This window comes from Dromiciops gliroides, chromosome 2 (genome assembly GCF_019393635.1).
Source record: "Dromiciops gliroides isolate mDroGli1 chromosome 2, mDroGli1.pri, whole genome shotgun sequence".
Classification (NCBI taxonomy): Eukaryota; Metazoa; Chordata; class Mammalia; order Microbiotheria; family Microbiotheriidae; genus Dromiciops; species Dromiciops gliroides.
Window position 1 is genome coordinate 678,499,803 of NC_057862.1, and position 23,294 is coordinate 678,523,096.

General features: G+C 46.8%; 1 protein-coding gene across 1 annotated transcript in view; it reads right to left on the reverse strand.

The window, feature by feature from the left end:
- Positions 1-23,294, reverse strand: part of SFXN5 (sideroflexin 5) — a 216,136-nt gene that overhangs the window by 64,937 nt on the left and 127,905 nt on the right. Inside the window, exons 11-12 of the mRNA XM_043981949.1 lie at positions 11,473-11,588; positions 4,779-4,864 (exon numbers count right to left, since the gene is read on the reverse strand). Coding sequence (XP_043837884.1) covers positions 4,779-4,864; positions 11,473-11,588 — 202 coding nt within the window. The remainder of the gene's footprint in view (positions 1-4,778; positions 4,865-11,472; positions 11,589-23,294) is intronic.

Genomic DNA, 23,294 nt, shown 5'->3' on the forward strand with positions numbered 1-23,294 from the left:
GATATATCTGGGAATCATCTTCATAGAGCTGAGCATTGAACTCACAGGAGGTGATGAGATCACCATGAGAGAGTTAAACTAGAAAAGGGCTCCAGATAGAGCCATGGGGGATTCACAGGAATTATCTGAATGAAGATCCAACAAAGGAGACTAAGAAAGATTGGACAGGCAGAAGAAGGGTAGAGTGGCATGAAAACTAGAGGGGAGAGAGGATCTTGGAGGTGAGGATGGTCAACAGCATCAAAGATCAGGATAAAAACCGAAAAAAGATGCCCCATTGGATGGGGGCAGTTCAGAGCTCATTGGTAGCTTTGAAGAGGACAGGTTTTTTTTTGTTTTGCTTTTGTTTTTGATTTTTGCGGGACAATGAGGGTTAAGTGACTTACCCAGAGTCACACAGCTAGTAAGTATCAATTGTCTGAGGCTGGATTTGAACTCAGGTCCTCCTGAATCTAGGGCCAGTGCTTCATCCACTGCGCCACCTAGCTGCCCAGAGAGGACAGTTTTAATGGAGTAATGAGGTTGGAAGATGGGGGCACAGAAGGCTGAGGATAGAGAGAGAGGCAGGGAGACAGAGACAGAGACAGAGAGACAGAGACAGAGACAGAGACAGAAAGAGAGAAGACACCAAATGTAGACGGTTTTTTCAAGGAGATTAGCTGAGAAGGGGGAGGAGAGATGGTAGGGTCTGTTGTTCAGTCATTTTTCAGTTGTGTCCAACTCTTCATGATCCCATTTGTGGTTTTCTTGGCAAAGTTACTGGAGTGGTTTGCCATTTCTTTCTCTAACTTATTTTACATACTAGGAAACTGAAGTAAACAGAGTTAAGTGACTCACTGAGGGTCACACAGCTAGTGAGTGTCTGAGACTAGATTTGAACTCAGGTCTTCCTGAGTCCAGGCTTGGCGCTCTATCTACTATGCTGCCCAGCTAGGATGTAGTGAGGGTTTTTAAAGATGGGGGAGTAAACCGGGAGCGACTGAAAACAAGATAGAGTAGAGATGATAGTGAGGGCAATGCTCTGGGGAAGATAGGACGGGATGAGATCACTTGTGCATGCAAAGGGGTTGGCCTTGGTAAAGAGAAAGGCCATTTCTTCAAGACTAGAGTAAAGAGGGAAATAGGGAGGGAAGAGCTGGACAGAAGAGAAGGAGAATCTCTCTGTGAACAGTCTCCATTTTGCCAGTGAAATATGAGGCAATGTCTTCCTCTGAGTGTGGAGGGAGAGGGTGTCATGGGAGGTGTGAGAAGGGATGAGGATGTTTGGAAGGGCCAGGGTAAACCCTGTGCTGGCTAATCCATTTGGGAGGAGTCGAAGGATTGCCTTGTGGCAGGGAGGGCCCAGTCGAGGAGGGAACACTCATTTGAAGCGGATTCAGTATAATTTTGCAGTTTCCCCCAGCTCTATCCAGAAGCACAGGAACAGGAATGAAGGAGAATGGTTGGTGGCTGTAATCCAGGGCCGAGGTCTGGCCAGGCCTTATGGGTGATAAGACAAGGAACAGAGCTGAACTGGATCACCAGAGGTTATGGGGGTGGGGAGAAGAGTGCAGCCTGGACAGATTTAGAGAATAGGACCTGGGAAAGAATTCAGGGGACTTGCCCCCTCCTCCTTTTCCCAGTGGGGTCTGACTGAAGGGATGGGCATGACGGTGCTGCCGAGAGCCAGACACCCTGGGTTCTGATCCCACCTGTCGTGCATATTAACTGTATGACTTGAACGGAATCTTCCTGGGCTTCCGTTTCATCATCTGTAAATGAGGGGTGCAGACCAGACGGCCTCTGGGGACCTATTTAGCTCTGTCATGTGACCCTACACTGCTCCCAAGGACGTGCAGATGGGCGGTTTAGGGAAAGGTGCCAATGGGTGAGCCCAGGGCTGCTGCTGTCTCCTCTGCTGCGCCTCCCCCCAGGGCCTCAGCCAACAGGTGCTGCCGCCTGGACGGCTCTGGGGAGGAGGGCAGGATTTAGGGGCTGGGGGGGGAAGCCAGTTCTCTCTGAACAGCCAAGAAGGCAGGCCCAGAGTCAAACCCACAGCAGGAGGAGAGGAGAAATGCCAGGAGAGCCAGGGAAAAAAATGGCGTGAGATGAGGAAGGCAGCTGGGCAAGTTAAAATATGCAGATGGAGAGATGTGAGCTGCCGGGCTGAGGAGAGAAGCAAGACCCGGCTCTGGGGCCTGGGGCCTCGGGAGCAGCCTCAGAAACCTGCCAGAGATGTCCAGGAGGAAGGCTTGGCCTCTGTCCATCACTGCCCAGGGAAGGGGCCTCCCGGACGCCACTCCCAGCCTGAATCTATGCAGGAGCCGAGGGATGCATGTGGGAAGGTGAGCACCATCTTCTGTGGGTCTGCATGGACACAGATGACTGGTAACTGCCCAGGCTGGCCCCGGGGAATCAGGGAGCTGGGACAAGTGGGGTCCACCCATCCTCCCTAGCACAGGCCTCCGGGCTAGGGGCCCATCTTCCCCCTAGCACAGGCCTTCTGGCTGGGAGCCAGGCATAGAACACTAATTTGGGGGACTAGGGACTTGGGTTCCAATCTCAGCCCTGCATCTTACTACCTATGTGATGTTGGACAAATGGCTTTACCACTAGATATATGACCCTATGACCTTATCCTCTTTCACCTGACCCTTGACCTATAACCAATCGACTAACCTTCTGAAAGTCTAATGGACTTGGAGTAATCCAATAGAGACTTGAAAGAACCCTTTGTTTTACAGAGGAGGAAACTGAGGCTCACAGAGGAATATTTGCCCAAGGTCATCTGTAGCAGACCTTGGGTTTGGATTCTGTATACAATATTGTTTATATTCCACTAAACTGCTCAGAGAAAGCTAGGTGGCCTAGTGCGTAGAGTGCTGGACCTAGAGTCAGGGAAACCTGAGTTCAAATCCAACCTTAGGCTCTTATTAGCTTTTTTTTTTTTTGTGAGGCAATTGGGGTTAAGTGACTTGCCCAAGGTCACACAGCTAGTAAGTGTTAAGTGTCTGAGGCTGGATTTGAACTCAGGTACCCCTGACTTCAGGGCCAGTGCTCTATCCACTGCACCACCTAGCTGCCCCAGCTCTTATTAGCTTTATGCTCCTCATTTTTCACCTGGCTGTATTGCTTTGGGACTTTTCTGACTGATTTCCCATCATGCCCCCACATCAAGTACTTCACCCTGTCCCTCCCCTCCTCCCCCTCCACTTTTCTTCTTCCTTTCCCCTTTAAGTGTAAGCTCCCTGAGAGCAGGGATTATTTTTCTTCTTCCATATTTGAATATCCAGTGCTTAGCGTAGTACCTGGCACACAGTAAGGATTTAATAAATGCACTTGCCTTTTTCCTTTTTGCTCTGATTCTTCTCTTATAACATGACTAATGCAGAAATATGTTTAATGTTATTATATATGTGTGTATATATATATGTATATATATGTGTGTGTATATATATATATATATATATATATATATATATATATATGTGTGTGTGTGTGTGTGTGTATATATATATAAAACCTATATCAGATTACCTGCTGTCTAGGGGAGGGGAAGAGGGAGGGGAGGGAAGGAGAAAAATTTGAAATTGGAAATCTTATAAAAACAAATATTGAAAACTATCTCTACATGTAACTGGAAAATAATAAAAATTTTACTTTTAAAAAAAGAGGAGGAATAAATTTGAGCTAAAGCCAGAGTTAAAAGGAAAAGGAGAAGACAAAGAAATCACAAAGTCATAGAATTTGAATGTTGGAATGCATTTGAATCTACTGTCAATAAATCCATATATGAAGGGGAAAAAAAATAAAATGAATGCACCTGCCATACCTTAGGTCAGGGGATAAGGCTGCCCTTACACACAAGTCATGTCTCCCCACTGGTCCATCTTGCACGCTGCCTGTAGGCCAGTCTCCCCAAAGCAATCCCCCTCCCACCTAAGAACCTACCTGGATTCTCTGTGGCTCATACAGTTCCTATGAAGGATTTTAGTCTGACCTTCAAGGCCTCACTCTCCAATCTTTTTCCTCAGCACATGCCCTCCCTCCTCTGGCCAAGGTGGCCTTGATGATTTGTCTCCCAAATATCCTAAATTCATTCCCAATTTTATACTTTGTCTTTCCTTACCTGAGCACATGCTATATCCTCCCCTCCCCCCCACCGAGTAGACTCTAAGCTCTTGGAGGGCAGGAGCTGGTTTTGCTCTGTCCACAATCCCAGGTGCCTGACATTAATAAATGCTTGTTGACATAGTAGGCACTTTTTGTCAGTGTTTGTGGGACTGAAATGAATCATGGTAGTTGGTAACAAACTCTGATGCAGTGCTTGCTCCATGCCTGGAAGGCAAAAACAGGCCCTGCCCCCAAGGAAGGAGCTTCCATGGATGTGTGGGTGGTGCCTTTGATTTCATTAGTTTAGGGAAGTCCCAGGGGAGGAATTTCCCTCCACTATTGTAGGCCAGCATCTTTTCTGAATTTATAGTCTTTTTTTGTATGTGTGTGTGTGAGACAATGAGGGGTTAATTGACTTGCCCAGGGTCACACAGCTAGAAAGTATCAAGTGTCTGAGGTCAAATTTGAACTCAGGTCCTGATTTATCCACTGTGCCACCTAGCTGCCCCCCTTGAATTTATAGTCGTAAACAAGTTGCCTGAGAGATGGAGAAATCAAGTGACTTGCTCAGGGTCACACAGAGGTAGAGGCAAGTGTTGAAATGACTCTCAGACCAGCTCTCTGCTCGCCAGTCCACAGCTGCCCCCTTCCTTTCTCCCTGTCCCACTCCCACCCTGCAGACTTACTTTTCCAGCACGGACATGATGATTGGAGGTAGAACCAGGATGGGCATGGGGAGGACCACTCGAGTCAAGGCCGTCTCGATCAGTGCCTGCAGAGGCAAACGAAAGGGTTATGTGAGGTTCCCTGGCTGGGCTGGGGTCCTAGGGTAACCCTTCCACACCAGACCTCCCTTTCCTCATCATGCCTACAAAATCATCCATCCTTGCTGCAAAATGGGGATAACAACCTTTAAACTGCCTATATCACCAGATGTCTATAGAGACAGCCCTTTGTATAATTTAAAGTCAATCTCATAATTAGGAATTATTGTCATAGGGGAAGAAGTGGGGGTGAGGGAGATTACCTGAAGTAGTTATGTGGAGGAAGTACTTTCAATGCCCTTTAAATTTTGGTGCTCTGAAACAAAGTTCCAGTTACCTTGCTCTAGTTACGGCTCTGTTTCAAATGAAGTAGAGATGGGAGTTCCTGCTCTCTGAGTGTGTGTATGTGTGTGTGTGTGTGTGTAGATCTGGCTTCAAAGCAATTCAAGTCAAGTCAATGAGCATTTATTAAGCACCTACTATATGTCAGGCACTGTGCTAAGTGCTGGGGTTACAAAGAAAAGCAAAAAAAAAAAAAAAATACCCCCCCCCACAACCCAACAGTTCTTGCCTTCAAAGAGCTCGGTGTAATGGAGGAAACAATATGCAAACAACTATATACAAACAAAATATATATAGGATAAATTAGAGATAATCTTACAGGGAAGGCGCTCAAGACTAAGCTAACATTATGCATGGAATCCATTAGAAAGTGGTTCTTTTGCAAAAAAAAAAAAAAGCCCACCCCCTCCCCACCCCTCAACATGCACACTCTTACTGCACACGTTTTTTAAAGAGCAGATTCAAATCAGCTGGAACAATGCTTTGGAATGGAAATGCATTAGTACCAGACACCCAAATTCCTCGACTGCAGACTCCCGCCAGGGACGTTTAGCAAGTGTGGAAGCCAGTGTAGACACCTTAATTAACCCTTCTGAGCCAGTTCTGAGAGTTTGAGGGGATGTGTATATGTACATGCATACAGGGGGTGCGGGGTGGGAATGGCCCCCTCCTCCTCCCCATGACAAGCTGCCTGAGATCCAGAGAAAGAGCGAGGACAGAGACCGAGGAGACAAGGACGCTGCTGTCACACCGCCAGGGGGTGGAGGGAGGGGGGAAATGAGCATATGGCAGAGTTTAGATGCTTAAAAGAAGAAAAAAAAAGAAAGAAGCAAAAAGCAGGTGTTGGAAGGAACAGGGAAAAAAAACAGCTGGGGCTTGCTTGGCAAGGTGAGGGCGATGGAGTGACTTGGGGAGAGGAGACAGAAACAGTCTCCCCGTGGCCTCCTGGGGATCTCTGTGGGTTAGGTCACGGTCCCTTTTGGAAGTGGGGGGCCCTTGACTTTTTCACGATGGTGCCAGGTGTTTGGAGCCTTAAGACAACAAATCACCCACAATGCAGCAGTGATTTCCCAGACAGGGCCTTGCTTTGGGGGACCTGCTGAGTTCCCATTTCAACCTGTCCCTCTGGGTCCTGGCTTTTGGCTACTATCATTTTCATTCTTCAGCAGCTCCTGCTAAACCCCTGCTCTTCACATTCAGGTAGGCTACCTGGTCTAACCCCAGCCTGGATCCTGCAGAAGCTCAGGGGGCCCTCATGGTGAGCTCACATTCAGCCCAGGCCACAGAGAATGGGCAGAGATGGGCACTTGATGCCAAATCACCTCATACCCAATCCTAGATGCTTCCAGGGGACGTGTCATCCCTATACTTGCTTTCCCCAAGTAGCTACAAAAAGGACCCAAGAAAGCAACTGCTATTGAGAATATCCCATAGTGTATTAGCAAGGCTATGCTCTGGAGTCTAGGTTCTGGGTTCAAATCCCAGCTACCCATGTGACTTTGGACAAGTCCCTTCATAGCCCTGGGCCTCAGTTCCTTCATCTGTACAATGAGGAGGTCTATAGGATAAGAGATGGGAGGGGCCTTAGGAATCACTGAGTCATTTTACAAATGAGGAAATGAAGGCACAGAAGGTAAGTGACTTGCTCAGGATCACATAGCTAGTGAGTGTCTACGATGGGATCTAAACCCAGGTCTTTCTGAATCCAAGTCCATCATACCACTCTGCCTCTAGTAGGCCAACATGGCCTCAGGAGTCCCTTCAGTTCTCATTCCTTCAGTGTCATCATACATCTCTCTATGTAGGCACACAAGCTGGAGGGTAGTGATCTCCTAGTGGCCAAAGCCAATGGCTTTTTCTCAGTTCTTCTCTTTCTTGACATAGTTAGCCGCCCCCTCCCATCCAGACATTCTCTTCTCCTTTGTTGAAAGGATGCTGCTGTTCTGGTGTTCTTCCTTGACCCGTGTAGCTCCTTTGGCTGGACCATCATTCATGCCCTGCCTTCCTAGCGTGGGTGTCCCCCAGGACTCCATCCTGCTTCTCAGATAAAATGTTAACTCCTCTGTTTAGCCTTTCAAGCTCTTCACCACCTGCCCAGCCCCCAACCCATGCTTTGCCAACTTCCACTTCCTGGTGCAGCCAAAGTGGCCTTCTCTCTGCTCCACATATATGGTCCTCCATCTTGTGTCTCCAAGTCTTTGTAGAGACCATATCCCATAACTGGAATGTGCTTCCTCCTCACCCCTCCCTGCCTCAGAGAATCCCTCACTCCCCTCAAGACCCAGCTCCAACCCTACCTTCTGCAAGAAACCTGATTCCCCCCATCCCATCCCCTACTATCTCATGCCTTCTCTTCCTGAATACTTGGCTACCTTTATCTATATTGAATTTATAGGGTTTTTCTACTGCCATATGTCCATGTCTTCCTATAAGAATGGCAGCTTTCTGAGGGCAGGGAGGCAAGAACTGTTTTATTTTTGTCACTGCATCCCCAGCGCTTGGCTGCTGAATAAATGCTTGCTGATGGATGAATTGCCCCGGGGCCCTCTTCAATCCCTTGTTGTTTCCCGACAGTCCTCAGGAATTCAATGATCACCTGGATTACCTCCAGCCTAAAATTCTCTTCTAAGCAGGTGCTTCGTCACCAGCTGGGCATTCCCACTTGACTGTGCCATTGGTACATCAAACACATGTCCCAAGTGGAGTTGATCCTTCCTCCCCCTCCGCCATTCTTCTCTCTTCCCGTTGAGGGCACCACCATCTTCCCAGCCCCCCAGGCTCACGGCCTCGATGTTCAGTTTAAGCCTTTGCCCACTCACATCTGATCAATCTCAAGCCTCTTCCCTCAGCATCTCTTGACTCCATAACCTTCTTTCAATTCACATGATTACTACCCTAGGCCTGACTGGGACTGTTGCAGTTGCCTCCTAATTGGTCTCCCTACTTCTGACCTCTCTGCTCCAGTCCATCATCCACGTGAATGCCAAAATCCCTTTCTAAGATGAATTAGGTCATGTTACTATCTCCTGCTGGCTCGTCATTGCCTCCAGGATAAAATGCAACTTCAAGGCCCCTCACAATGGACTCTAACTCACCTTTGTAGCCTTCATCCTCTTCCTGTGCTGGGTGTACCAGTCACATTGGGCTCCCCACTATTCAGTGAACTTGGCATTCCATCTTCCTCCTCTTTGTGTTCCAGCAAGCCATCCCCCAAGCCTGGAGTGCCCTGCTCCCCTCAGCCTCCTCCAAGCCCCTTCAGCCCTTCCCACCAATGCCTCTGAGCCCCGCCCCACCCAGGCCTCCCAGCCCCCTGAGTCTTCCCTTCTCAGGTAACTTTCCTTCTACTCCACATGTCCTGTATATGTAATTATACACTTCCATGTTGTCTCCCCCATGAGTGTGCAAGCTCCCTGAAGATAGAGACTGCTTTTTGTTTATCATTCTTTGTAGCCCTGGCACTTAGAACAGTGCTGAAGTGCTTAATAAGTGCTTGCTACAATTCTGCCTAAGTGAATTTACTTGTTATTCAGTGAAATACCAAACTAGCCAAATATTATTTATTTTTAAATTTTTTTTTTTTGGTGAGGCAATTGGGGTTAAGTAACTTGCCCAGGGTCACACAGCTAGTAAGTGTCTGAGGCCGGATTTGAACTCAGGTACTCCTGAATTCAGGGCCAGTGCTTATCCACTGCGCCACCTAGCTGCCCCCAAATATTATTTAAAGAGCTAGAAAAATAATCAAATTCATCCAGAAAAACAAAAGGTCAAGAATATCCGGGGAAGCAATAAAAAAAAAGATGTGAAGGAAGGCAGTCTAACAATACCTGATTTCAAACTATATTACAAAGTGGTAATCTGGTACTGGTTAAGAAATAAGAGTGGTGGATCAGTGGAATAGGTTAGGTACACAAGATTCAGAAGAAATGACCACAATAATCTGGTTTGATCATCCCAAAGATCCCAGCTTTGGGGACAAGAACTCACTATTTGACAAAAATTGCTGGGAAAACTGGAAAGCAGTTTGGCAGAAACTAGGCATAGACCAGCATCAAAATGAATAAATGGCTTAGAGTGATATAATAAGTAAATTAGGGGAGCATGGAAAAATTTACCTGTCATATCTATGGATAGGGTAAGAATTTATACCCCCAAACCAGAAAGGAACATGGGAAGTAAAATGGATAATTTTGATTATATGAAATTAAAAAGCTTTTGCACAAGCAAAACTAATGTAGCCAAAATTAAAAGGAAAACAGGACCTGGGGAAAACTTTTTACCGCAAGTTTCTCTGATCTAGGCCTCAATTCTGAAATATATAGGGAACTGATCCAAATTTATAAAAATAAGAGCCATTCCCCATTTGATAAACGGTTAGAGGATATAAATAGGCAGTTTTCATCAGAAGAAATCAAAGGTATCAATAGTCACTTGAAAAAATGCTCTAAATTACTCTTAATTAGAGAAATGCACATTAAAGCAACTCTGAACTACCACCTCACATCTATCAGATTGGCTAACATGGCAGAAAAGGAAAATGACAAATGTTGAAGGGGATGTGGAAAAATAGGGATGCCGATACACTGTTGGTGGAGTTGTCAACTGGTCCGTCCACCCATTCTGCAGAACCATTTGAAACTTTGCCCAAAGGGCTATCGAACTGTATACCCTTTGACCCAGCAATACCATTACTACATCTGTACCCCAAAGAGATCAAAAACCAGAGAAAAGACCTATCTGTATTTGTTTTGAGAAGGGATCTATTAGTTTCACTCTATATGGCCAGAGTGGTCTATGATATGAGGGAGGTCAAGAATCCCTGGTCCAGAGGATGGGGTATTATCCATCAAGGACAGGCCAGCATCCCAGGATCACAGATTTAAACATGAAAGGGACCTTTGAGATCATTTATTCCAATGCTTTCTTTTTACAACAGAGGAAACAGAGGCCCAGAATGGTTAATTGACTATAGCTAGGAGGTAGCAGAGCCAAGATTTGAACCTAGGGCCTTGGACTCCAGATCTTGCTTTTTTTCCCCACACCACCTATGGGCCAGTACATGGCAGGAGGGGAAGCAGGCACCAGAGTAAGCCTCAGCAGAGCCAAGTCACACTGCCTTCCTCTACCTCCAAGTTTTGCCAAGGGTTAGTGCTAAATGGTCTAGGGAGTGGCCTGGAGTGGCCTGAAGAGAAAAGGATGAGAGTATTTCAATACTCTCATGGCAGGACTGCCATGCATGAGGAGTTAGGAATAAAGCTCATTCCAAGAAAATTGAAGCCCTTTGAGGGCAGGTTTGTTTCAGTTTTGTCTTTATACTCCCAGGGCCAGCACATAGTAGGTGCTTAATAACTGTCAAAATGAATTAAGAATGGAAGACATCGGTGGTAGGAGAAAGATAAATGTTTGATAATTGACAATCAAGAGTTAATTTAATTTTTTTAAAAGGCAATAGATACGTGTGGGGGGTGGGGGGAGGGTACAAAGCTCCTTCTCTCTTATGCCTGGGTTCCAGGCAAGAGAAAAGTAAAGCAAAGGTTCTTGGCACAATTTTCAGCTCTCATTTTTACCACTTCTCTTTCCAGGTGCTTAGTGCCCTAAGCACCCAAGATTCCCTCCCCCCACCCCCGTAACATTCTTCTTTCCCTTCACAATGTTCTGAGCTTTGCCATTTCCTTTTATTTTTTTTTTTTTTGGTGGGGCAATGAGAGTTAAGTGACTTGTCCAGAGTCACACAGCTAGTGTCAAGTGTCTGAGGTCAGATTTGAACTCAGGTCCTTCTGAATCCAGGGCCGATGCTTTATCCACTGTGCCACCTAGCTGCCCCCTGCCATTTCCTTTTAAAAACAAGCCTGTCCTCAGGGTCCCAGGATAAGATCCCCACTAGAGACCCAAGAGATCATTGAACCCAACTCTCCCATTTTACAGAGAAACCAAGGGAAGCCCAAAGGTAAATGACTCATGCAAGATCACCTGGGCAGTAAGTGGAAGAATCAGAACTCTCAGGTCTAGGGATCCAATTCCAGCCCAATGCCTTTCCCTTGTTCCTATAATTCTGTACATGTCTTGCATGTGTCTAGATTTTACACATCTCACCCATTAGAATGTAAGCTTCTGGAGAGCAGGAACTAATTTTTGCTTTTCTTTGAATTTTCAGGACTTAACAGGGGCTGGCATACAGTAAGCACTTAATAAACGACTGCTGACTGAATAGGAAGGAGATCGGAGGCTAGTTCCCTGCCCGTCCCCACCCCACCCCATCCCTGGGGCCCAGACCCACATGTCTGGCTGCAATTCTCGAGGAGCCCACGATGTTCCCATCGCTGTCCAGGACATCGATTCCTTCCTCCAATTCATTGTGCCTCATCAGGACCACGTTGCAGATATTGGCACTTGCTGCGTAGGGAAAGCAGAGAAGAGAAGTAGTTAGGTGAGGAGAAGGGTGAATAAAAAGGGAAATGGTAACCAGTAGCTGGTCCCATTGCAATCCTCCCAGAATCCCCAAGCAACATAGGCCTTTGGGGAATTGGGGAAAGTAATCCCCTTGCTTAGCATTTAAAGCCCTCCACAAACAGGCTCTTGTCCACCTTTCCAGGCTTATCCAGTCTACATTATATCTTGCTGTGCACTCTGAATTTCATCCAAACCATCCTGTTTGTTGTTTCCCAAACTTGAGGTGCCATTTCCTGCCTCCACACCTTTGCCTGGGCTGTTCCCCTTATCTAGAATACTCTCCCTCCTCACCTCTGCCCATTAGAATCCCTAGCTTTCTTCAAGGCACAGCTCAGTCCCTCCCTGCCAGAGGTTAGTGCTCCTTCTCTCTTCAAATGATCAGAGGAGAGTCTCACCTGTCCCTCAAACTAACCCCATGTCTGCTGGTAACTCAGAACAATATGTGAGCCCAGGTTCTAATGCAGCAGTCAGTGGGATGAGTAGGTAGGTGTTCATAGGTACTGGCATGTTGTCCCCCCATTAGACTGAGCTTCTTGAGAGTAGGGACTGTGTTTTGCCTTTCTTTGTATCTGCAGCATTTAGTGCAGGGCCTGGCGCATATGGGGTGGGGTGGGGCTGGCGCATAGTAGGGGCTTCCTAAATGCTGACTGTTTGCAGAGTTTTGCAGGCCCTGAAGACACCCTTTGCACAAACAAGACACTGTCTTGCTGGGAGAAGGGAGGCAGAACAGACACAAGGCTTGAGGGCCCTACACCACCTACCACCAGTATCTTCTCTGGACCTATGAGTGTGAGGGCACCTCCCCAATCCAGGGAGTTCAGGGGCTCCCTCTCTGCACTGATCATTGAAATCCTCCTCCCAGCAGCTCCTCACCCAGGCGCCTGCACTGCTCCTTGAGGGGGGGCACTCCCCCCCACCCCAGGTACATATGCAGACCTCAGTGAGTGTGAGTCTACTGACCACTGGAACTTATAAAGTACTTTGAAATGTGCAAGCATGTAGGCCCTCATTTGATGTTTGTTAGCTGTCATTGTTGTTACTGTTAGAATTATAATTATCACTATCAGTCAAAGAATTCCCCCTTTAGAGTCGGCGGGGACCTTGGAGGTCATCCAGTGCAAATTCCTTATTTTGCAGGTGAGGAGTTACCCCACCAAGAGAGCAGAAGCCCCTTGCCCAAGGTCATACATGTGAGGAAGCATCAAGTACAGGTTTGGAGCCTCCAAATGTACCCCACTATGGGTGCGAGACTCCTGGGTTAGAGGATGGGAGGAGGGCACAGAGGAATTGAGGGATGGTGCTAGGGACAGAATCGATTGGCTTCATAACCTTGCTGCTGGTTGGTTCTGCTCTCCATCACTGATGATCGATTGACTAACAAACATTGATTAAGCACCTACTACGTGCCAGGTGCTGGGATCTGCTTCCCAGTGCAGCCCCAGAGCATAGAGGGGCCTGAGCAGCTGAGATCCATGGTTCCCAATCTCTTAATTAGGTATCTTTGCTTCTGGAAATGGGGGGCTGGGGTGTGGAAAGGGAGGGGGGGGGCTAGGCGGACCGAGAGACTTCCTAGATTGTCAGCTGTGAAACGTCCTGAAAGGACCACCATCTGCTTCATGGGGCAGCGTCTGCCCCACCTGGGCAGATCAGGCCTCATCTGGGGACTTACCCAGACTGGCTGGGTTGCTGGATTCCCCCCAACCTGCTTGGGAATCAAAATGCAGGGATAAGAGGGGGTGATGGAGAGGTGGCCAGCAAAAGACACCGAGTGGTCTTGCTCCTTTCCTCCCTCCCCGCAAAAAGCACGTTGCCACAGCATTTAAAGTTTTAATTTTTGCTAATTAATGTCAATTAATTTTGTATAATGAGTGTTTAATTTTGGGGAGTGTGTGAGCCCGGGAGCTAATGCAGTTCTCGGCTGTGAACGCTGATTAGCGTCAACACCTGCTGCTTACACTCCCTCTGCTGGGGAGGAGGGGGTGGTTGGAAAGCCAGAGTGAGGATGAGGACGGTATGGTGGGGGGAGGGCAAGAGGAGGGAGAATCAGGAGATGCATATGTGCTGGGAGTCTGGAGCTAGTGGGGGTGGGTGGGAAGAGAAGGGGGCTCTGGGGAGCTCACATCTGGGGGACAGGGGTGTCCCATGAGGCCAGGCTGGACCAGGTGAGGAGAGGCTTTCATTGTAGACTCAGTGAAACAGCTAGGCCCCAGGGCTGTACTGAGCACCTGGCAGGGGCAGCAGGCAGGCAGTGGAGGAGGGAGATTGCTAAGGAGACAAGTGGGGGAGGGTACAAAGGAGAAGCTTGCATTCCACATGGGATGGGGGGGGAAGAAAGCAAAGAGCAAAGTCTAACATAGCCCCTGACATCAGGAAGACCCAGTCCAGTGCAGGAGACTCAGAAAAGATTTGTCCTTGATTCACTGTGTCCCTGAGTAAATCATCACATTTCTCTGGGCCGGGCTGCCTCCTTGTGAAAATGGGCACAGGAATGTGAGAGGGAGGATGGCTGAGACAACAGCATGGTATAGTGGAAAGAGGCCTGAATTTAGCATCAGACATTCTGGATTGGAACCTGGGCTCTACCACTTAATAGCTATGTGACTCTGAGCACACACAACTTCTCTTCGACTCAGTTTGCTAATCCGTCCAGTGAGGGAGCGGGACTAGATAACCTTCCAAGGTCCCTTCCAAGTCTAGATCTGTGATCTGGTGATGCGCTTAGAAAGGGAAGGTTCCAGGCCCAGTGTAAAGTAAAACAAAAAACAAAAACATTCAGCCCTCAGTAGAACGGAGCAGGAACGGAGGTTCAGAGAAATGAAGGAATTTGGAGTCAGGAGGACCTGGGTTCATGGACCATCTCTAACATCACTAGCCATGTTATGATGGGTTGCAGGCAGGGGTGTGCTGGAACCAGCTCAGACTGGCTCATGAGAGAGCCGACTGTTAAATTTTCAGTGTGAGCATTTACACCTCAGAAATTGGCAAGTGCAACAAAGCAGGGCTTGATTTATTGTTTTGTTGACTGTCTAGACTTAAAAAAAGTGAGGGGGGGGAAATGTTAATAACACAGATTAAATTTTAAAGTGCATAATGGGGGGTGTGTATGGTGTGTGTGTATATATAGATATGCACATATATACATACATATGTGGGTGCTTATTATATATTTGTATGCATGTGCATTCATGCACACGCATGTGTGTGCGTGTGTGTGTAGTCTTTGGAAGAACTGAACATGAAGATCAGTCAGAGGGGCAGCAGAGAGGCCAATAATGTATGTGAGCTGACTATAACATATCACAAAGAAGGGATTCTGGAGAGTTCAAGTAAAGGATGCTGTCAAAGAAATGGCTGAATGAAAAGATGGGCTGTCGGTCATGTGGCAAAAGTAAGAGATGGCTGATGGCCAGCCCATGTGCTCCACTGTCTTGTCTGCCATGTCACAAGAGCCAGAGGGAGGCCACCAGTACCTTGGATGGACCCCCAGGGGATCCTATGGGAGAACATGGCCAAGAGTTACTCAAGATGGGCAGTCAGTCCTGGCTGGGCTGTAGTGCACATTGCTGAAAGGAATACCCATATTGATGTGATCATCAATGACATTCCAGTATCTCAGTTGCCATGGGTCAGCTCTTCCATGTGCGAGCCTCCATTTCCTATTCTCTACAACAGTATAATGTTTGTGATCCCATCTAATGATGGGATAGGAGGTTACGAGCCCGGGCAGCTCTTCCTGACTCCAAGTTCCTTGGCTTCTCTGAGCTAGCATGATGAGCCCCTCATGGTCCATGTAGTCCACACAAGAGGAAACTGAGGCCAGAGAGAGAAGTGACTCGACCAAGATCACACAGCTCATAAGTGGCAGAGCTGGGATCAGAAGCCTCCAGTTACAGATCTGATGCATCTTCTGCTGGACCACACTGCTTGCCTTAGATGTCATGATGTATTTCATCTGGGTAAACTTTGAAATACTCTGTCAATGTCAGCTGTTACTGACTAGTCAGATGTAGCCCTTCCTCAGATGGGCTGCCTGCTGAATTCATCCATCAATGTACCAAAGGCCTGTAATTTGGGTGTGAAAGTCCCTTCTAATGACATTGCAGCCTCTCTGACAATATGGTCTTAGGTGCTCAAGGCTCAGAGGGTTAAGTGATTTTCCCATAGTCATACAACTAGTAAGCCTGAGAGGTGAGAGTCAAACCCAAGTTTTCTTGGCTTCAAATCGAGCCCTCTATTCCCTGGTTTTCCTGTTTCCCTGGAACTTTTCATTTTCTTCCATGAGACCTGATGGAGGAATGAGGAGGGAGGAAAGCAAGATCATAAACCCACACACATGTGTGCATGCATGCATGCACATACATGTGCATCTTAGTCAGGCACTATAGATGGATGGCGGACCCAGGATGGATAAGGAGGAAGTAACTGGGCTGAATGCTTTCTGTGAAACTCTAAAGGGCTTTCTTCAACCTTGAGCTCTTCTTTGTTGCAAGAGCCCATCCGTCTTTGAACATCTTTGTTCTATAGGAAGGCAAAACTATAGAATGGTTAGACAGTAGGCTTCTGCATTGGAAAGACTGGCTCAACCTGTTACTGTCCTGGTTGTGTGGCCCTGGATAAGTCACCTCTCTTTGCTCAAGACAACTTTATTGGGCTATTTGCTGCAGAAAAGGAACTGGCCCACACTGGAAGGACTTTCCTGATACCTATGAAATCACAGGTCTAGTCCCTCCCTCCCTTATTCTCACCACAGTTCAAAAAAAATCAGAGGAAGATGCTGAAGTGGTGTGGTCAGGTGGATCTTCAGTGAAGGATTCCCAGAAAGCTGTGAATGAGCCTGGCCCAGGAGGGGGCAGCATAGATGGGCTAAAATTTACACAGGTGGAGGAAGCCAATGGGGTCACAGCTCCATCTAAGCAACTCAAATAACCCTGGAGGTCTGTGAAGAAGCACTTCCTATGCGAAGACCAATTTTTGGATTATCCAGGCTTACATCAAAGGCCAATGATGGGAAGATACACTCAGGGCAGCGTCTCCCCTTCCCCCAAAGCAGGCTCCAGGCTTATGTTTCTTGCCCCACAAGCAGCTAGTGAGCTCATGAGTCAGATCCATTCTAATCCCGTTTAAGCCTAATGGGATTAGGAAGGAAGATATCCTTTAAAAAAAAAAAAAGGAAATGCCTTTCAAAGCCAGTTAGAATCTGGTTTTTGATTGTCCATTAATTCTTCGTTTGTCCACTCAGTTAATCACTTTTTAAAAGGTTTTAATATGCACCTACTGTGTGCCAGGCATTGTGATAAGTGCTAGGGTAGAAAGCAAAGCAAAGCAGCTTCCATTTTAATTGGGAAGACAACTTGTAAATAATAAGGTACATTTTAGAGTGATACAGTGTAGATGGAAGGAAATCTCAGAGGGGAAGGCACTAGGGAGAGACAACTGAAAAAGGACTCTTGCAGAAGATGAGATAGGGTGCTGAGCCTGCAAGGAAGCCAGGGAGAGTAAGGTCTCTGCCATTGCTAATCCTCACAGAGCACCTGCAGGAAAGGGGGCATGGGAAGGCCATGTGGCATGGGGGCAGGGCTTTGGGTGTGGAGTCAGGTCTTGGTCTGAAGATTGGTTTGGCTACACATCACCTATGTCAGTGGGTCACTTGGGTCTCAAGGTCTTCCTTAACCTCTCCTCAGATGCCCCATTGACATCTCAAAGTGAATCCAAAGCCAAGCTAACGTGGTCTTTCCCTTTCAACTGGTTACTCCTGCTGACTATTTCTGTCTGTGGCATCACATTCGCCCTCATGAAGAATGGGAATGTCCAGCCAGGAGAAGAGATTATCACAGAGCACATGATGGGCAGTTGCTATTGAGTAGCTGAAGGGCCAAAAATGGTGGGAAAGGGATTCGCTTGATTCTGTTTGGCCCCAGAGAGCTGAACCAAGAGAAACGGGGGGGGGGGGGGGGGGTTATGGAGAAGCAGATTTGGACTAGATGACAGGAAAACTTCCTAACCATGAGAGGTGTCCCGAAGTAAATGAGCAGCCTGTGAATGCCGTCAGCTGCTCATCATGAGGTTTGAAAGCAAAATCTGGATGAGGATTGATCTCATTTCTGTGATACTTTTAAGATATGCAAAGTGCTTAATATTCCTTCATTGGTCCTCACAACAACCCACTGGGGCAGATCCCACTATCTCCATTTTACAGATAAAGAAACTGAGGGGGGCAGCTAGGTGGCACAGTAGATAGAGCAGTGGCCCTGGATTCAGGAGGACCTGAGTTCAAATCCAGCCTCATACATTTGACACTTACTGGCTGTGTGACCCTGGGCAAGTCGCTTAGCCCCAATTGCTTCAAAAAAAAAAAAAGAAACTGAGGCTCTGGGAGGTGTGTGAAGTGGGGAATAATCTGCATCCCAGTGATATCCCCTGAGTTCCCTGTCGGATACACTGTAGAGATCATTCCAGTTCGGGAATGGGTGGGACCATGTCGGCCATGAGCTCCCTTCTATCTCTGATGCTATGATTCCAAGGTCATCAGTCCAACGTCCTGTCTCTGGATGGGCTTGGGCAGGACACAGCTCACAGCCACACAGAGGGAGGAAGCACTACTGAGGGGCTCGGGTTCCAGAGAATGGGTGTGGTAAGGAGCCCCAGAAGACTACAGGAAAGAGAATCGAGAAAGACTTGGCCATCTCCAAGCCACTCCAGCATGGCTTGTCATGATGAAGACCAGTGCCAAGTACAGCCTGAAGGGGTAGGGAGATGGCTTTAGGAGAGAAGAGAAAGAATGGGGAGTTAAGGGCTAGAGATACACAATAGGCACTTAATAAATGCTGGTTGATTGGTTGATCGATTTATATCTTGCAAACATTTGTATCATATACATGCTTCTTTCTCCAATAAAGGAAGCTGGTTGAGGGTAGGAACCATGTCATTTTTCATCTTTGAATGCTCAATGCCAGACTCAGAGCCTCGAACACAATAGGTGCCCAGTAAGTGTTGGCTGATTGTGGATCTATTGAGGGGACTCTTGTTCATGAGCTCTAAGGTCTAAGCAGCTCAGGGCCCCAACCCTCCCATCTTTGAAGGGCCCCCATTGTCCCACCCAAGAAATCCTCAGGAACCATCTAGCTCAGATAATTTCGAGGAAGAAAGAAACAAGTATCCCTCCCTTTCTGCCTTCTCCAACAGCATCGCCTTCCATTATTGACAGTATCAGCAGGTTAATTAAGCAGTCTGTTAGTGAGGATGTTAAGAAAGCTGGCACATTTTCAACTCGGATTGACACCATTCAAAAAGCAGGCATAACTGACATTGGTGCAGCACTACCGAGAGATGTCACAGACTCGAGGAGAGGACGTCTCTGTTCCTACGGCGGCGATGCTGAGTCGAGTCCCGGGGGAAATATGTTCCTGCCTGCTGCAGATGTTCTCACATCAAATCAAAACTCAATGAAAAAAATCAAGCTGGATGCTCAGCGTGGGGGCTCTACAATCTTGGTAGAGCACATGGGGGTGTCCTGGGCTGGAGCTTGGAAGTCCATGGGTCTAGTCCCCGTGCTGCCACCTGCTTCCTGGGGGACTTTGGCTAAGTCATTGGGATCCTCAGTTTCACATCTCAGAAATGGAGATTATCCTCACCCTTTCTAATAATAATCATAATAACAATAATAACTCACATGTATATAGAACTATAAGGGTTCTGAAGCACTTTAAGCATATTAATTATATGGTAAATAGATTAAAATAAGGGGCTTTATGTACAGAAGACCTGGGTTCAAGACAAGGGGCAGAAGGGGGAAGCTAGGTGGTGCAGTGGATAAAGCACCAGCCCTGGATTCAGGAGGACCTGAGTTCAAATCTGACCTCAGACACTTGATACTTACTAGCTGTGTGACCCTGGGCAAGTCACTTAACCCCAATTGCCTCACACACAAAAAAAGACAAGGGGCAGAAGGGGGCAGCTAGGTGGCACAGTGGATAAAGCACCAGCCCTGGATTCAGGAAGACCTGAGTTCAAATCTAGCTTCAGACGCTTGACACTTAGTAACTATGTGACCCTGGGCAAGTCACTTAACCCTTGTTACCCCACCAAAAAAAACAAAAAAAGAAAACGGGCAGAAAACACCATCTCTCCTCACTTCCAGGAGTTCTCTGGGACAGTTAAATAGTAAAGCTTTAGAATATCAGCTTTTTGAAGGCAGGATTCCCATTTTGGCTTCTTTTGTTTGTTGGCTTTTCAGTGCCTGCCACATAGAAATGTCTATTGACTGACTAACGCAGAGAGGGTAAGTTATTTGTTCATGGCCACAAAGCTCGACTCACACTCAGGTCATCCTGTTGCCAAGTGCAATGCTCTACCCACTGAGACGTACTACTTCTCTAACTATGGTGTGTCCTGGTGGGAAAATGACATGAGAGAACAAATGTGAAGGTCTCTTGAAAAAGTCATGCAAAGATAAGAATGCCCAGAGTTTGGGTCTATAACTCCCTAATGTTTCTTTGATTTCATAATATGCCTTCTCCACTTAACATTTTGATAATTACATTTTTACAAGTTTTTAATTAATTTTTTGACAATTCCTAGAGTTTCATAACTGAGGTGTCATAAAACCAGGGCTATGTTTTAATTAAATTATTGGGGGACTAGGCTGGGTTTTCTAAAATATTGCTACTTATAAATTAATGGCTAGTGCACCAGTTTTAGCAGTAAGCATTTATTATTCATTAATATCACATATTAATAAAGTATTGACCATGTGTCTCCCTGACTTCCCCACTAGTCACAGGCTTACAGGCCTAAACGATTATATACCCAACATGGAGAGTACAAGAGAGTCCCAGGAAGAAGAGAGCCAAGAGCCAAGAGAGCAACCCTGGTGTGCCCAGGAATTTTATCCTTATTTTGGTAGAGGTTGATCTAACTCATTGGTTAGCATCATTCAGCTCCATTGATTGACATGACTTTGGGGGTGGTCTAGGGAGCAAATTCCAACCATCTAGGTGTGCTTCTTCCCCTAGCTAATCAGAAGCATCAATCTGCCTTCCTTTTGTTAAGCTGAAGGCTCATCCCTGGCTGGTTTCTGGTGAGGGGGAGAGAGCAGCTAACACTAACCCTAACACATCTGGGTTTCTCCTAGAAATTATTATTATTATTTTTTTTTAGTGAGGCAATTGGGGTTAAGTGACTTGCCCAGGGTCACACAGCTAGTAAGTGTTAAGTGTCTGAGGCCAGATTTGAATTCAGGTACTCCTGACTCCAGGGCTAGTACTCTATCCACTGCACCACCTAGCTGCCCCTAGAAATTCATTATTGATAATTATTATCTCACAGCTGGGAATTTGAGACTTAAAATAATCATCTGTAACCAGATTTTAACATGAAGTGACTCCCAAGTTTTAAACAGGAGTTCCAACAAAATACTCCTGCTCAGCAACCTGCCCTGGCTCCCTTTGTCTGTCTGTAAGACAAAGAACAGATTCTTCTAGCTGGCTTTCAAGATCTTGTGTGGTCCACTTCCACTCTATCTATTCAACCATATCTCTCTCCTCTACACACCCTAATGTGGACCCTCCATTCTGGTAGCCTAGGCTAGTTCCTACCCTCTGCCCACCCATGTCCTATTCATGCTTCAAGGTCCAGCCCTAGTTCCACCACCTCTAGGAAGTCTTGATCCCTCCCACCCCCCCCCCCCCCATATTCCAAATATAATCAGAGAATCCTAGAGCTGAGAGAAAAAAGAACATCTCAACTTGTGCTCCCCCTGCTGGAAATTCACCATTCGTTATCCATACCCCTCAAAGGCAATGGAGAGATGCATGGTGGGAGTCCATAGAGCTGAAGGAAATTAACATGGTATAACAGATAAAGTGTTGGGTGTGGATTCAGGAAGGCCTGGGTCCAAATCTTGACTCTGACCTTTATTAGCTGCACGAACCTGGGCAAGTCACATAACCCCTGTGTGCCTCAGTTTCCTCATTTGTAAAATGAGGAGATTTAACTCAATGGCCTCTAACATCCCTTCTGCCTCAAACCCTGTGATCCAATAATCCACCCTTGAGCCACAGAGGATATCAGCCATCCTGGGCCTTACTTCTTCTTTGGAAAGGTATGTTTGTTTTACCTGCTGAGGGTAGAGCTCTCATAATGCAGAAGGCCACAGTGGGTCTGAGCATAGCATTGTGGTAGAGGAGGGAGAGCACAGGCCTTGGAGCCAGCAAGATCTGGGTTCAAATCCCACCTTAGACATTTACTAGTGGTGTGACCCTGGGCAAGCCACTAAACCTCTCTCTGCCTCAGTTTCTTTATCTGTAAAATGAAGAGGTTGGACTCCATGACCTCTAAGGTCCCTTCTAGCTCAACAAAATCTACAGTCCCGGCAATCACAAGCTGTAGCTGAGAGTTTCTCACTGTGGACCAGTCACTGAACCTCTCTAAGCCTCAATTTCCTCATCTGTCAAGTGGGGATAATAATAATTCTTACCTCACAGGGCTGAAAAGATCAAGTGAGATAACATATATAAAGTGCCATATAGATTCTAGCTAGTTATTATCATTATTATTATACCATCATGCTTCCAGGCAGAGCATTCTATAAGTTCTAAAAAATAATGCTTCCTTTTTTGTCTTTGTAGCCCCTTTCTCTAATATAATGTATGACACATAGCAAGGGCTAGTAAATAAGGAAGGAAGGAAGGAAGGAAGGAGGGAATGATGGGTTGATAGACATAGCAGTAGAATTTTGAAATTTACTGGTCTCTAGGTACCATGAAGTTTTCCTCCCTAAAACAAACAACTGAACCAGGCCAGTACAGATGATCACTGATGAATCTTTTTTAAGCTGATGGCAGTTTTGTTGGAAGGGCATTGAGGTGGCACAGTAGACAGAATGTGAGCCCTGAATTCACATCCAGCCTCAGACACTTACTAGCTTTTCCATCCTGGTCAAGTCACTTAACCTTGTTTGCCTATTTCCTCACTGTAAATAAGCTGGAGAAAGAAATGGCAAACCCCTCCAGTGTCTTTGCCTAGAGAACCCCAAATGGGGTCGAGAAGAGTGGGACCCGACTGAAAACAAATAAACAAGAACAAAGTTTCTTTTGCCTGAACAATGAGGAAGTAACTCTGGAAGCCCCAATCAAGGCCTAACCTCAAGGCAAGTAGTAAACTCAGTGCTGGATATCTTCAATTCCCAGGGGAGGGAGCACTTCCTTTGACGGAAGAAAGCTAGTCCTTTGGCACTAAGAGCTAGATGATGGTGTTCAGGGGACAAATGAACCCTAGACCCAAGCCATGGACCTGAGCCCTGAAGCAGACATCCACGTAAGAAAAGCCCGGCACAGAAGCAATTCGCTGCCTATGGAAAGGAACCTGTATTTTTGTTGTTCTGATAGCCCACCTGTCATTTCTTTTACATTCCTTCCCCTGCTTTTCTCTTCCTCTACCTCCTCCTCCTCCTCCTCCTCCTCCTCCTCCTTCTCTTCCTCCTCCTCCTCCTCCTCCTCCTCTCTCTCTCTCCTTCCCTACCTTCTCCCTCCCTCCCCTCTCTCTTTCTCCTCTGTTTCTCTCCCCCTTTCTTTTTCCTTATTGTTTATTTTCCCCTTTTCTCTTTAAACTTTCCCTTCTTCTCTTCTCTCCATCCTTTTCTTTATCTCTTTC